Genomic DNA, 16,691 nt, shown 5'->3' with positions numbered 1-16,691 from the left:
AAACAGCGAGTTTCTCTTTACATATAAGGCAGATCGCATTTCCACCGAACTCAACAAAAAAATATTGTGATGTCCATTTTTCTTGAAACTGTCTATGCTCACTATCCACCTTTCTCTTAGATTTTGAAAGTGACATACTTTCCCTCCTCGTTGTCTCCGTGTCATGAATTTTGTTTTGTTCCACACCTGCGCACTTCTGCAATTAGGCTATTTTGCATTTTTAAAATAGGCCAAAGTATTTTTTTAATGAAATAGTTTTTTTTTTAACTATCTAAAATTAAACGTTTTCTTTTATCATCTAAGAATATTGTTAACATAATTATTGTGGGGGTAAAACAAAAATTGAAAATACCCTCAAGGGCCGAATTACATATGATTTTGACATCAAGTCGCGGGCCGGAACTGGGCCGGATTTGGCCTGCGGGCCGGTACTTTGAGACCCCTGGTGTAGATGGAGAACAGAAGAGGAGATAACACACAACCTTGTGGCGCTCCAGTGTTGAGGGTCAGAGGGCATGATATTGTATTGTTAACCTTGACTGATTGAATTCTATTCCTCAGGAAGTCCAGTATCCAGTGATGTTTATGGCTTGTAACCTAGAGAAGAGGATGAGTGGATCAATGGTGTTAAAGGCAGAGCTAAAGTCAATGAACATCATGCGTGCATAGGTGTTGCTTGACTCCAGGTGTTGCAGTATAGAGTGAACTCCTAGGCTGATGGCATCTTCCACAGATCTGTTAGACTGGTAAGCAAACTGGTAGGGATATTTTCATATTTCTCAATATAAAAAGTTCCTTATTTTCAACTGAACTCAAAGATAATGAATTTCCCCTTGGGGATCAATAAAGTATCTATCTATCTATCTATCTATCTATCTATCTATCTATCTATAGGCTATTTGGAGTATTTTCTTTTTGTTATGCCCTTTAATGTGTGCACTTCTGCTGTAGCATTTATTTCAGTTTATATCAGCTATATTTCTGAAGAATACATTGTTTTGCCTCAGGTCTGCTGCACATCTTTTGAAATTTGATTTGAAATAATCAAATAGACATAGGCTATGTCTTAAAGTTAAATTAATAACTTGCTTTGCTTTCATTTGAATCCCAATCAAGATAAACTGGTATAAATGCTTTATATTGCTATTATGGACTTCTGGAAAGTTCAGAAATGCAAAATAATAGAATTTTAATCATGTGATAAAATATGTGATTAATCACGATTAACTATAGAAATTCAGTGATTAATCACAATAAAAAAAATGAATCGCTTGACAGCCCTACTAAAGACGTTTTCATTTTCAACGCCACATATAGGCCTACAACTAACAGGCATTAGGATGAACAGAAAGAGGGCGCTTGAGACGCACAAGTCAGCAATATGTGATGATTGGCGTGAAGTTTCGTGCACAATGACAAACAGGAGTGCAACATCCTCGAAAAACAATAAGCAGAGTGGACTGCCATAACATCAATGAAAAACATTACTGCAGGCTTCAACATGGCTGTGTTTATTAGAAGTGTCAAAAAAAATGCCTACGTAGGCGATTGCCCTGAAAAGAGATTGAAAATAAAACTTAAAATTCACTAAAGGACTAGCCTACCTTGAACGTGAAGTTCGGCTCAGATAAACACGCAGGGCCGCTACATTCTCCAAATCAGACAAAGGACTAGAAACATCTGGTGCAGTCTACAACAGGGCGGCATTTATGATTTAGGCTATTCAAAAATCTCCAAAACTATTTTACGTAATGATTCAATCCAATATAGACAACTATTCAAAAATAAAACTTTAAGTGGACTTACTTGAGAACAGGCCATGTGTTTTTTTTTTTAATTGAACGTAACCGACACTTAGGCTAGGCAGGCGTATAATGAAACGTGCAAATAAGACCAGCTGTGCAAGGTGTGGGTATTTTGTACTTCCAATCTTCCACCACAAAAGCGGGTTGCTGTCAGCTGGCAATGGTGGCTCCTTTTCATAAGTCATCATCTGCTGTAAAAGGTCGCTTTCAACATCATTCGCTCTTTCGTAGCCTCTTGTGTAGATGACTCCAAACAGATACCCCATTGCTGTTAAGGCCGTCATTTCCCTGCTTGATTCCGAGCTGCATGGCTCCACGGGTTCGTCATTGTCGCCAGACTGCAGTGCCAATTCCTCTCTAATGTTTGTATGCACTTGTTGCTTCTGTTCCTCAGATAAATTAATTAAAAGATGAAACCAAGGATCCAAGCAGCTTTATTCAAAAGCATAAATGTCGCTTCCTTTTTGGGATCATAGAATTTGCTAAAATTTGCCTCGATTTTAGATAGATAGATAGATAGATAGATAGATAGATAGATAGATACTTTATTGATCCCCAAGGGGAAATTCAAGGCAACATTTTAGTGACCATTTCCCTCAAGCACTCTGACCTGTTTTTTTTTTTTAACTTGAGACAAAAAAGTACATGTTGCGGAAGCAGCACAGCTGAGGATGTAGGGTATCTGCATGTGGACAATGCTTGGGAGGCGATTTTGAAAAGTTTTGTGTCTCTCCCACCTGTTCAACCAGGCACCACTCAGATGTGGTTAGTTCTAGATTAGACATTTTTTTGGCAAATATCACGGCTGCCACTGCTGCTTGTTGCTCGGAGGTAGGGTTGGGTATCGTTTGGGTTTTATCCGATACCGGTGCTAAATCAATACTTTTAAAACGGTACCGTGCCAAAACAGGGCCTGAACCAGTACTTTGTTGAATGCATGAATTGCTTTTTTTGATTGAAAAGACAAATTTGAACATGAAATTGAACTATATTTAGTTTATTATCAATACTGTATCTGTAGTTTCATTTCTTCTAGGCATAATTTCTAATTGCAGATGGCTTGCCATAACTTTAAATATTAAAATGGCTTCCATGGATGCACACACAATGGGAAGTAGCCTAATCAATCTTTCCTCTGCTTTTAAGTTTATCCAGTGCAGATGGCTTGCCATATCTTTAAATGTTAAAATGCCTTGCCTTGGAACTGCCAGGTCATGGACAACACAATTGCAAGTAGGCCTAGTCTTATGTATGGAGTCAGCTTTCAAGTAAATCCAATGTGTCCTCAAATGCCTCAATAAATTATGTCTTCCCCCTTAAAACACAATCATTCTTTTGAACATGTTACATATGCCAGTGTTGAAGTATTTTGATTCCCAGCGCAAGTAGGCATTTTTAAAGCAACTAGGCTATGCGCAAAACATTAGGCTACCTCCCGTCAGAGAAGCTGCGTGCGGTGATGGTGCCGTAGCCTCTTTGACAGCTCAGGAATATCAATGCAGCAGAGGAATGTTTGTCACCTACATATTTATGTTTTTACAAGTAAACTTTTTAGCATGAGCTTCAAATTCATTGTGATGCTATATGGGCTCATATTATTAGGGGTTATCACGTCTTTAATGTCGCCATTGATCACCGTTGTCCTCCCATTTTTTGGCAAAACACCAGCAGCAGCCAATTGAAACTAGGCGCGTAAAATTGGTGGAAATGTTCTTTTTAGCTTTTGCAACGCCAATTCTTTATTTTGCTTTTTCTGCTTGGTTGTGAGTTTTGTTGAATCTATCTTTTTTACTTGTTTAATTCGTTTAAAATTAAAAGTGTATATATTTGGTTAAAATTGATTCCCTATTTTCGTTTTTGAAACTTGTGTTGGTTGGTCCAATCGATTGTGCAATCGGTTTTCGAATGTAAAATGACAGCCCTAGTCTTCATACAGATTAATTTAAAAAATGTTGCAAAGATACTGCATCAATCGGTAGTGTTTTTCATTAGGCTACTAGGCTATTTGTTTTGTCTTACTCTTTGGCTATTCATTCATTTATTCATCATCTAATAGACGGGTTTCCCATTTACCAACAAAACTAGATGGGCGCGCAGCCGTGGGCCAGAAGGCGCTTGGTGGCCGTCCACAACGTTATAAACTTAACCTAATAGTTGGCTGCTGTAAGCTACAATCGGAATTTTTTGTATGTTCCCTGTTGTCTCAATGATAATAACATCTCATTTCAGATTATATTTCAGAGGTTGTCCTTCATTTGCATTATTAATATAACATCGTATTTTGTCATTTTTGGCGAAGACATGCATTCCGGATATTGAACATATTGATCATTCTCTCATGATTTCGAATTGGTGCAGTTTTCAGCACAAAAAATAATTTTATTCTTTTCATGGAGATCACTGCTCCAGACACCACTGTTGACAAATTCCTGCCCCCAGAACATCAGATTCAGACTCAACAGCACATTCTTCTTTTATCATCCTAAACACCAGAGTTGTCTTTTCCTGTATTCCAAATAAGTGTTATGACCCTGGTACCTACTGCACTGACAACAAAGCCAAGGCCTTAATGGCAGAGTGCTTACCTGCTTTAGTGGATTCTTGCAGTGCAAACACTGCCTCCCTTGACACTCAAACAATTTAAATAGTGCTCTGGCTACAGTGATGGACCCATCAACAACGCAGAGACGCAACCAAACAAAACATCAGCTCCAAGGCTCTCAGACGGCACTTGTGCGCTCAAAAAGACTAGTAGAACGCTTACGCACAAGTGGCATCTGACAAAGCGGGAGACTGGCCATCTGGCATGGGCTGAGTGTTCATACTTTCAAGACATACTTTCTCAGCTGCTAGAATGGCTTATTCCTCAAACTTGCATTAGCAACGAAATGGCTTAGCTTGTTGACAACTGCCATAAATGCCTTGCTTGCCATGGCTTGCACCTTTCCCCTGGACAGGGTACATGTAGATTTGTTTACAAAGCGGCAGAAGATAATCTCAAAGAGCCATGTCGACTGACAATATTACACAATTTCCTATAAATAGTAGGCTATTGTACAATTGCCATAATAAAGTAATTCATTGGGGATTCTTGGGGTCGGGGAGAGCAAAGTTGCAAGGCGGGTTCTGCATAGACGAGTAAACTATAGCCGGGAAGGCACACCATTCTCCCTATTACCATCAAAATGACTTCAAAACTGTTATATTAAGGTGAAAAAAACTTGCATAGAACGCCTTTAACTTGTATACACACACTAATATTAGTGTTAATTTCGTCAGACGAGAAGAGACAAAATATGTTGATATGCTGGCATCTCTACATTGGCTGCCTGTTAAAAGTCGCATTGACTTCAAAATATTACTTCTAACGTACAAAGCCATTAATGGCCAGGCACCAGAATATATTAAAGATCTCCTAGTCCCATATAACCCGCCCAGACCGCTACGATCACAGAATACTGGCCTTCTTGTAATTCCAAGAATCTCAAAAACGACAGTAGGTGGCAGAGCTTTCAGCTATCGCGCACCCCTCCTCTGGAATAATCTCCCTTTCTCAATTCGATTAGCAGACACCCTTCCTATTTTTAAGTCTAGACTTAAAACATACCTCTTTACTGCCTCCCATAGTTATGTATGGTGCGGTGTGGAACTTCACCCATCTCGGGGATTTTGGAATGGACCACCCTGCTGAGTCCTCGTGTGACTGGCACCCCATTGTCACGGTCACTGACCATACCTGCGCTGGTGTCGACTACCCCTCACCATGCCTTAGTTATGCTGCTATAGCATAGTGCTGTCATGGACTTCTCATGTGCCACGCCGTACCCCCCCCCCCCTCCCTTGCCTATTCCTGGACAATTCCGACGCCGGACTATTATACTTTCTCTCACTAAATCATGATTAATGCTTTATCATGCCAGATACGTAATCATCCCACCTCTTGTAACTTTCACCTCAGGTGCTTTAAACACCATGTCCTATTCTCCACACCTTACTGTCATATGCATTTGTCATTGTTTACAGACCTTACTGTCCGTATTGACCCTAGGCAGATGGGTCAGGCCCTTGAGTCGTGGATCTGCTCGAGGTTTCTTCCTATATGTATCTCCAATTCTAGGGAGTTTTTCCTCGCCCCTGTTACCCATGGGCCTTCCTTCTTTCTTTCTTACTTTTCTTTTCTCCCTCTTTTCTTTTTCTCTGATTGCCTACATTCTGTAAAGCGCCATGATACATGTGTAATGTTTTGGCACTATATAAGCACAATAAATTTAAATTGAATTGAAAATTGATGTCAACAAGCTTTTTATCCATGACTTAGACGAGACGATGACAAGACTGCACCAATGTCCTGAAACACTGACTAAGACTAACATGCTTATTGTTGATAAAAAAAAGACTAAAATGTTTTGCATGAAAATAAAAGATAAAAGATGAAAGATAAAATCTCTTCATTTTCGTCTACAAAATGAGAAGACAGAATAGTTGTCACGCTTTCAAAATATTCTGAATGAGTTCATGCGCAGCAGCTTTCCTGTAGGCTAGACTACGCGCTGTTGCTGCAACCCTGTGGCTGCAACATGAAACTACATGGAGCAAGAACACCAGAGATTTCTGCCAGAGTTATTAGCAAGCTAACTACCTACGTATTATGCCACAATGCGACATAAGTTGCAGCTTCTCTGATACATAAATTAACATCCTCCAGAATATCCATACGAAAATCTTCAGCAAGTAATGTCAACTATTTAACTAGTAACAATGATGATGCAAAGTTCGCTAGCAAGTAAGCTAATGAAGCTAATATGGAAAGTTTGAGGAATGTGTGGAGTTTGGGCGCATATCACCATCTAGCAGGGCTCCAGAGTGCGACCAATTTGGTCGCATATGCGACCTAATTTTTCAAAAGTGTGACTAAAAAAAATCGGAGGTCGCACCGGTGCGACCAGCTATTCGTGAGAGGAAAAAGCTATTCATTAGCCACAGCCATTTCATTCCATCTGGATACTTACCATTCATGCTATTCATGCCTTATCATGCCTTATCTGCCTATCATGTATTATGTGTTGTATGTTGTATCATGCTGAATATGTCATGTTTTATCAGGTAATGGTATTCTAAAAAGATTTCTTTCAGCCCAGGTTGAATTATTTAAGGCTGCCACAGATAGTACGGAATGAGCTTGGACCCAATGCAACAACAGCTTCAGGGAGACCCATGCAGCAACTGCTCCGCTGAGCTCCTGCAACCCTGCTACAACAGCTCCGCCGAGCCCCAAGACCCATGCAGCAAAAGCTACACCGAGCTCCAGGACCAATGCAACGACTGCTTCGCTGAGCCTCAAGAACCATGCAGCAACAACTAATCTGAGCCCCAAGACCCATGCAACGACTGCTTCGCTGAGCTCCAAGAACCACACAGCAACTGCTCTGCTGAGCTCCTGCAACCCTGCTACAACAGCTCCGCCGAGCCCCAAGACCCATGCAGCAAAAGCTACACCGAGCTCCAGGACCAATGCAACGACTGCTTCGCTCAGCCCCAAGAACCATGCAGCAACAACTACTCTGAGCCCCAAGACCCATGCAACGACTGCTTTACTGAAGCCCCAAGAACCACGCAGCAACAACTACGTTGAGCTCCAGGACCCATGCAACAGCAGCTACACTGAGCCCCAAGACCCATGCAATGACTGCTTTGCTCAGCCCCAAGAGCCATGCAGCAACAGCTACGCTGAGCTCCAGGACCCATGCAACGTCGACTCCACCAAGCCCCGAGAACCATGCAACAGCAGCTACGCTGAGCCCCGACCCATGAAACGATGGCTTCGCTGAGCCCCAGAACCATGCAGCAAATACACCGAGCTCCACGACCCATACAGCAGCAGCTACACCAAGGCCCAAGATCCGTGCAATGACTGCTCTGCCGAGCCCAAAGCCCCATGCAGCAACAGCTTCACCGAGCCCCAGGACCCAGGCAACGACGGCTCCACCAAGCCACAGGACCCAGGCAACGACGGCTCCAACTAGCCCCAGGAACCATGCAGAAGCAGCTCTGCTGAGCCCATAGGACCTTTAGGAACAGCTCCGCCAAGGTTCAGGGCCCATCTAATGACTGCTCCGCTCAGGGCTCGAAATTAACAACGTCCCAAGGTAATTCATCTGTTGATTTTCTTTAATGATAAATCACAAAAGTCGGAAGTGGCAAAGTGTTGCTTCGAGATGCATCGATAATCGGTTCAGAATTTAAACGTTGGCCTCTAAATCGGAATTGAATCGAATCGTGAAGTGCCAATAGATTCCCACCCCTATTACTTACTACTTGCAAATGTTTGAAAATACCTGATAATTTCTGAGCCTCTGCTGTTGTTGCTGAAGCTCATCATTTCTGTGTTCTAGGTGTTCTTGCTTCTTTTTTAAAAGATCACACTGCAGAATCATCTCAGAAAGAAAATGACCCTAGAAACGAGAAAAAAAAATATATATATATATATATATATTATATACACACACATACACAGTGAAGTACAAAATTATTCATATCCCTGGCAAATATTTATTTAATGTTGATTTTCTTTTGACCAATATGTTTGTTCTGACTCAAAATGACACTGCCACAAGCCAAAAGGTTTAAGGACAATGTGGTAGAAACATTGAATCAAAAAAATAAGTGTTTTTATCTTTTTTAACATTTATTATGAAAAATGGCATGTCCAAAATTATTTATAACCTTTTTAAACAATCACTGAAAAAATCTTGCTATGTTACGGGGACGCTGGCGAGACACGCCGCTCCGTCTGGCATCATGTTTTTGTTTGTTTTTATGTAATGTTCGCAATTTTATGTAATGTCATGTTCATTTTTTTGTATTGATCTGTGTAGTTGAATGTATTCTCTCTTTATTTACGTTATTTTTTATAATTTTTGTGTTATTCTTAGTCCCTTTTAACGTTACTGCTTCCAAGTCGGCTGATGTGGTTAACGTTGGTCCATTGGGAGCTTGCTATGGCTAACGTTAGCTTTTGCCCTGGACTGACATCCTTCCATCCATCCATCCATCCGTGAGCGGTGCTGCACTTCACTGTCTGGTCAAGGAGATTTCTCGGGACACCTGGACCTAGATGCTACTCTGCGAAAGATCTACCGCGGCCGTAGAGCTGCTGTGGACCTGCGAGCTGCCATCTGCCTTGCCTGGAGTCTGGATTGTGCAGACTAGCTTCTAGCTGCTAACGTTTGAAACTACGTTAAAGTACTGCAATCTCTCGGAGCATCAAACTGTCACTGTTACAAGTCTACCGAGTTGCTGATCTGCAAGGTCGCCCACGACTTCAGACGGTTATGCCAGAGAGGGTTAAAGCGGAGCATCAAGGATCTTTGGTTATGCTTCCAGTGATCTAGACTGCAGTCTAACTATTTACAAGTAGGGCCTGTTAACGTTAAATCCTCCGGGTTGATCTGAAGACACAGCTGTAGCTATGCCATATCATTGCCATTGGACTGAGCATCAAACTGTCACTGTTACAAGTCTACCGAGTTGCTGATCTTCAAGGTCGCCCACGACTTCAGACGGTTATGCCAGAGAGGGTTAAAGCGGAGCATCAAGGATCTTTGGTTATGCTTCCAGTGATCTAGACTGCAGTCTAATTATTTACAAGTAGGGCCTGTTAACGTTAAATCCTCCGGGTTGATCTGAAGACACAGCTGTAGCTATGCCATATCATTGCCATTGGACTGAGTCGGACAGTCGGACAAGTTAACACAGGCTTTTCTTTATTTTAATTTCTTATTTATTTATTTTATTACTTGTTAATTTGTTTGTTGTCTGTCTTGTATGTCTACCGTTAGGTGTCTCGGGTACGGTGCTGATTACGCCGCTCCATCAGGCATCTTTTGTCTTGTGCGTCATTGTTATTTTGTAAATTTGTTTGTTTGTCTTGATGTCACGGGAACGCTGGCGACCTACGCCGCTCCGTCTGGCATCTTTTATCTTACGCGTAAATGTCTAGTGTGTAAAGTGACCTTGGGTGCTTTGAAAGGCGCTATGTAACAAATAAAATGTATTACTATTATTATTATTACAGTGCATGAAAATGCACTGTACTGCTCTTCCTAGGCAACTTATTATTATTATTATTATTCCGCTTACCACTTTTTCCGTACGCAATTTATCTTGAACAGTTTAACTTAGAAACTTCATTCAAACTTTGTAACGTAGGTCTTCAAACAGATCGGGTTGGTATGTCTTTTCAACTTTGAAACTTTTATACTTTTTAAACTATTAAAGAAAAACTTTTTAAAAATCCCCATAGACTTAAAGGAGAATTCCGGTGTGATATTGACCTAAAGTGTGTTGAAACATGATACCGAGTGTGAACGTATGTCTCATAGCCCATCTCGGCTTGTCCCCTGCACTTCAAAATCTGGCTAGCTAGTTAGCCGATGCTACCAACAGCTTTTTCAATGGTGGTGCTTCGGCATCGGGCTAGCCATGCAAATAAATCACTGTTTTACACCATTTACGAGGCTCAATGTATCTCCACACTTCATTGGTAGACTTCCGAGGGCCCTGACATTTAAAACGAGACATTGAGAACTTTGAAAAAGCACTGGTAGTTTACTTACAAGACGATTTATACAGACAGTATCTTCACGAAGTTTAGCGTTTGCAGCCATCTTGAATTTAGTCACGATAAGTCGAGCGACTAGTACGAATGAACGAATGATTCCAAAAATAATTCCGTGAAAATGCATGGATTCCAGTTGCTGCTACTGGAAGAAACGTTAGTTAAGTTAGCTAAGTAGCATGGTTAACATAGTTAGCATTGCTAACATAGTTAGCATGTTTATCAAAACTGCTAGAAAACGTTAGCTAAGTAGCATGGTTGGCATGTTAGCATTGCTATAAAACATTAGCTAAGTAACATGGTTAGCATAGTTAAAAATCTTAGCATAACTGCTAGCAAACATTAGAGCCATTCCAACTTTCAGTTATCGTCAAATATCTACCTATACACAGCCATTAAACTATTTGAATATCAACATTCATTAAACTTCCAGTCTGTCAACAACTTTTAAACTTTTTACCTTCAACTTTTAAACAGTCTACTTTTAAACTATCATTAAACTATCTATTAAACTAGCTGTCTATCAACAACTTTTAAACTATCTACATTCAGCTTTTAAACTTTTAAACTATCAACTTTTATTAAGCTATGCAACCACCATGTCTATCCTAGCATCACCGTAGTAACCATCTCTGTATTATCTGTTTTAACTATACATGATATTTTACATCACAACTTTAGCATTTTCATGCACTGGTAATTCCTTGGAATTGCATTTCTAGTTATTATTATTATCTTTATTTGCCATCACAGCTCTCAAAATGGTTTATATAATACCTACCAAGCCTCTTCATGTTTCCACAATGATTTTAGACCTCACCGTTTAGCAGCAATCTGGGTTTTGAGGCAGGAACAATTATTTTTCCTCACTCTGGCCTTGTGCTCACTTTTTTTATGGATAGAGGTCTGCACTATGGCTGAGCCACTCTAAAATGTTGATATCGTTCTCTGTTAACCATTGCTTGCCTTGTTTGGCTGTATGTTTTGGATCATTGTGTGGTTTAATGGTCAAATGTCGCCTATTTGGGCAGGTCTCTCGGCACACTGCCTGATCTTTTCCTCCTAAATCTTAATGTAGCCTTTTGTTTAGTGTTACCGTTTACTTTGAGAAAGTCACCAAGTCCCCCTGATTAAAAAACATCCCAAAATAATATTTTTCTCACCCCCACAATTGAAATAGACATGGCGTCATTTGGGTTTAATGCTTCCTTTTTTAATGCCAATCTCAGACCATGTCCCTGGGTCAAAAATCCAGCGAAAGCTAAATTCTTTGTCCAGGTGTCAAATGGGAGGGAGGTGTAGACTCATTTAATGGAAAGTATTCGTTTCAGTGAGGCACATTACATCTATATGATTGTCAGTAATAATTTCATTAACCAAGGCAGTTTTATTTGACAGTGATCGGATATTAAGCAAGTGTAAGTTGTTTTTTTGGAGGAGTTTCCTTAACCAAAGATGTTTTTATCATAATAAGATTGCTACAGTATGATTAATTCCCCTAGTGGGTTGAGCACAAGTTTACAGTCCAGTATGTCTGGGTGACTGTAGGATGGCAGAGATCTGTGTAAGACATTATCTCTATGCTTCCTGGACTAAATGCTATGTTGCCTAATCATATTCAAAATATCAACAGAAAACAGAAAGGCCTTTCCTACACCAGAATACATCACTCATGAATAATACAGTTACGTACAGCTCATAAGCTTCCAACATTCTGACAATCATAAAGTTTGGAGTTCAATTTGCAGTGATATTTTTAGCATGGTCAATTGTTTTTTTTTTTTTTTTTTAAAGGGGGGGGGGGGGGTGTAAAGACAATCATGATGTGGTCAGGGGTGTTTGTTGACAAAAGGTTGAGAACCACTGATCTATTAGATCGATAAGCAAATTGCAGTGGGTCAATAGTGTTGGGGATGGAGGAGTAGATGATGCTTTTCAAAAGCATCATCTATGAAGTCTCTCAAAAACCTTCATCATTAATAAGTCTCTCAAAAACCTTCATCATCACAGTGTATAGGTCGATGGTCAAAAAACTGCCAAAAAAAGCTCACCGAAAAAGAAGAAGGGTTCACTGGCCTGTTCTTCTTCAGTGAGTTTTTTTTAGCAGTTTGCAAACGGAGTGCATTACCACCACCATCTGCTGGACTGAGGTGTAATGGCAAGTGTACCACTCAGCCTCGTAATGGCCACCGGGTGAATAAGGCAAAATGTTGACGATTTTTGTAGAGCCACAGCATATTCTATGTTATAGCTATGGACACATACTATGGCTCGTTTGAAAGGTGAGACTTTAAGCTCTCAGTAGGTACAAACCGTTTATTTCTACATGCCTCTGTTCCTGGGAAATCCCAAGCTAAACAGTGACTAGTTTTCATCAAAATCCCTGTTTTTTTTTTCTAGAAATGGAGATATAGCGTCTTTCAGGAAATATGAACTGTTGCCTGGACCGTGTTATACAAACAGCCAAGTTTTAGCCTATTTAATATTTGCCACTCTATTCACTCTAGATCCTGAACAGAGAAGCATAACTGAAGAAGCAGTAATAAAGCCAATTTATGTAGCCCTATTTGTATAATTATTTGCACAGCACTGTCAAAGCATTCAGTGAAAAGAGTAGGCTACCCAATATATTGCAGACGCGCACCCGAACAGCAGTCGTTTTGGATGCGTATAGCCTAGTTTCAAGCAAAATATACTTAATGTAAATGTGGCAGGGTAAGCAGGTCCTGCTCTCTGCTGTCTGTCTCTCACGGATTACCATGATTGACAGACCCGCCCAGTCATAAGCCTTTCACTGATATATTTGCAGGCAGGTGCTTCCCGTGAGAGCGCTCCTGCCTTTTCCCCTTCCGGGGACCTGATCATGGTGTTGTCGGCGAAATGCACTGGTTTGGCTGACTGGTTGGCTTTCTGATGGGCTGCTGTACAGCTAAGTGGTGCCAGCTCATCGCTGTTTTGCGCTAAGGAGTTGCGGCTACTGGGTGACGTGATTTGTTCAGTTTGGAACAGGGCTGGTCCCTCGTTAGGATTTTATTCTGTGCGGCTTGAAGGTAACCTCCTTCATTCTGATGCTTGCCTACTCACAGTTTTTATAATAGTTATATGGAGTAACTATAACATTTGTATTTTTGTAGAGACGGCACATTTGATCGTTCAAGAAGATTGGCCACCTGGTACATTGCCTGCCGTCACCAACGGGCTGCTGTTTTGTCTCTGGATGTTTACTTTCTTTTGTGCAACAATTGTAATGTTTCAATTGTAATGAAACAATTGTTTCCCTGGTTTCACCTGGTGTGTCTGACGTGAATTTTCGTCACGTTGCAGTGCGAGTGCGAGTTGTGTTGAAGTGTCATAACTTGTTTGCAGTGCAGTGTAAATTGTGTGTGTGGACGATAGCTCTCTCCCTCTCTCTGCTGTTTCACCAGTGATCAAACCCCTGTCCTGTCTATTATTTTATGTCAAATCCTGTAGCTCCATTTTTAAATATATTTTCTAAAAACCTCTCTGCCCTGCATGTGTCGAACCTGTGTTGCCAATTAGCAAGGTTTGTGTGAATTGGTGACGTGTTATTTCCTAGTGGTGACAAATAACCTAGGTGGCATAGTCAGCTACAACTTTCCCCTCTTGAATCTGCCACATAAACATCTCAAAAATGTCAGGTGCACCCAAATAACGTGCTGTTGTACCTAAATTAAAAACTGTTTCAGCTGGGAGCCACCAACCCCAGTGCTGGAGCCTACCACCCCCCTCATATGAGGCTGACTTTTGCGCTTCAGAAGACGTGCTAAAAACACCGCCACTCCCCTCCCTATAATCCACTGAATCAATGACAGCTTATTTCCATGAAAGTAGCCAGCCAAGAGCAGCTTCACACATCAGATCAGGTTGTGGGCCATTGTGGGATAAAACAGCAACCTTGTTTTTGCAGCCTGTAGGCTAATGGTTAATAGGCAAATGGTAGGCCTACATGTAGGCTACATGTACTTTTTTATACAATAGGCCTATTGAAAGTAATACGCTTAAGACAGTCCCTGTACCAAGTTTTGTTTTGATAAATGAAAGTGCTTAGATATGAGCTAACTTCCTGTAACTCTAGCACCCCCTAGTGGTCAAAGGTCACCAAATGTATTGTGTGTCCTCAGGATGGGGACCCAAGTCAATATACCCAGTTTGGTTTGTATGTGTGAAAGTGTTGCTGAGATTTGTGAGCCTACTTCCTGTGATTATACTTCAGAAGTGGAAAAAGTGAAAGACATACAGTTGTGCTCAAAAAAATAGCAGTGCCTTTAGAAAAATGAGTAAATGTCAAAATTCTTCAAACAAATTGTACTTTCATGAACACAGATGCATTGGGGACACAGTACATTCTATTCCAAAGCAAAACAATTGGGCAAAATCATCAAAACTTAAATAATAATAACGATATTTCATAGAAAGTCAGAAATGCCATGTTCAAAGAAATAGCAGCGTTGCCATCTTTCCTTGGAAACTCAAAAATGTACTGTACAAACTAAGAAATTCTTGATAAGTGAACTTGGCTGAGTATCCTAAACTAATATTTTGTTGCAAAACCACGGTTTCTGATAACTGCTTCACATCTGTGGTGCATGGAGTCAACCAACTTCTGGCATCGTTCAACAGGTATTGCAGCCCAGGTTAATTGTACTGTATTCCACAATTCCTCTTTGTTTCTTGGTTTTGCCTCATGCACTGCACTTTTTATGTCAGCCCACAAGTTTTCTATGGGATTAAGGTCCGGGGATTGTGCTGGCCACTCCATCAGTTGAATCCTGTTCATATGGAACCATGCTTTTGCTCGCTTGCTGGTGTGTTTCGGGTCATTATCTTGTTGAAAGGTCCACCTCAAAGGCATTTCCTCTTCAGCATGACCTCTTCCAGTATGTCAGACGCCCTGCAAACACCGAATTCAAGCCACAGTACTCAGTGAAGGCAATTAAGCATGGTGGTGCAAGCATCATGAAATGGGGATGTTTCTCCTACTACGGTGTTGGTCCTATTTACCGCATACCAGGGATCATGGATCAGTTCGAGTACATCAGGATACTGGAAGAGGTCATGCTGCCATATGCTGAAGAGGAAATTTCTGAGCTTGGTGGCCTTATGCAGCTGTTGACGCCTGGTTGTTGTCTGGCAGACCCTGCAACGCCTCCTTGTATGAATACCCTGCTGAGATGTCTGTGTGTCACCAGTGATGGGAAGGGGCGAGCAGTGAGACAGACTGGGTTGTCAAGTGTTGGACGGCCACCACTTGAAGACCTCCTCGCAGTGTGGAATTCCTCCAGCAACTGACGTGCCAAGTTCTCCCTAAACCATGCATGTCATCTCTTGCCTGGTCAATTCACGGTGGATCACATTGCTGTTGAAAACAGCCACATCCAGCACATAAAAACACAGCTTCTTGTACCAGTTGAAGGACTTTCAAGCACAGTCAACAAAGGTGTTTATCTAAATTATCCAGATAGCCCATTTTCTTGTTATATTCCACCACACAGACTGGCTTCACCACTGCTTGTCCTGTGGCATAGTCCACTTTGCCCGTTGGTACCATGTCTCCGGAGTGCACAGTGGACAAAACATGCACATCACACCTATCATGGTATTTCACAGCCAGCATTTGTCCATTATTAAAAAATGCAGCATCACCTTTAGACATTTTTTTTTGGGAAATGTCTTTACTGTTGGCTCTAACAGTACCACAGGCACCAGTTGTACGCTGCAAAAGAAAATTAAAAAGGGCAGGGCTAGTGTACCAGTTATCCACATATAGAATGTGACCCTTATCAAGAAAAGGCTCCAGCAGTGTCAGAACTGACCCAAAACCCCCACACCCTCAGACATGGTGATATCTGTTGATTTCCCCGTGAACATATCCTGTCTTTACATCACACAACACAAACAGTTTGATACCAAATCAATGTTGTTTTGATGGAATGTACTGTTTGAAGGATAGCCGCCCTTTCCACTTCATCATCGTCAATACAAAGGTCTTGGTGGGGATAAAAAATCTGGCTGAAAGATGTGATAATTGGGGTCAAAACCGATCTAATTTTTTGGAGGGGGTTAGTTGAGGTCATGCTGGTGAAATGAAGAGCTCTAAGTAGCAAGAGGTAGTGGTCCTGAGAGAACACAGTGGCAAAGAATGGTGTGGATAGCAGGGGATTTGTGGTCCAGTAATCTCTGATGTTCTTTTTAACTAGACCCATGAGAACTAGCACAGCCAAAAAGAGGTACAATTCAGCTATCATGGT

General features: G+C 41.1%; 1 protein-coding gene across 5 annotated transcripts in view; it reads right to left on the bottom strand.

Moving 5' to 3' along the window:
* LOC125311134 overlaps positions 1–16,691 on the bottom strand; it is a 102,776-nt gene that overhangs the window by 42,880 nt on the left and 43,205 nt on the right. For 4 of the 5 annotated variants that reach the window (XM_048268898.1, XM_048268900.1, XM_048268901.1 and 1 more), the window contains one exon: positions 8,141–8,257. The exons of the other annotated variant lie outside the window; for it this stretch is intronic. In XM_048268898.1, coding sequence (XP_048124855.1) covers positions 8,141–8,257 — 117 coding nt within the window. The remainder of the gene's footprint in view (positions 1–8,140; positions 8,258–16,691) is intronic. 5 annotated transcript variants of the gene reach the window in all.

The sequence above is a fragment of the Alosa alosa genome, chromosome 18 (genome assembly GCF_017589495.1).
Source record: "Alosa alosa isolate M-15738 ecotype Scorff River chromosome 18, AALO_Geno_1.1, whole genome shotgun sequence".
Lineage (NCBI taxonomy): Eukaryota > Metazoa > Chordata > Actinopteri > Clupeiformes > Clupeidae > Alosa > Alosa alosa.
Note: the sequence above shows the minus strand (reverse complement) of the source record. Positions and strands in the feature narration are given on the sequence as shown.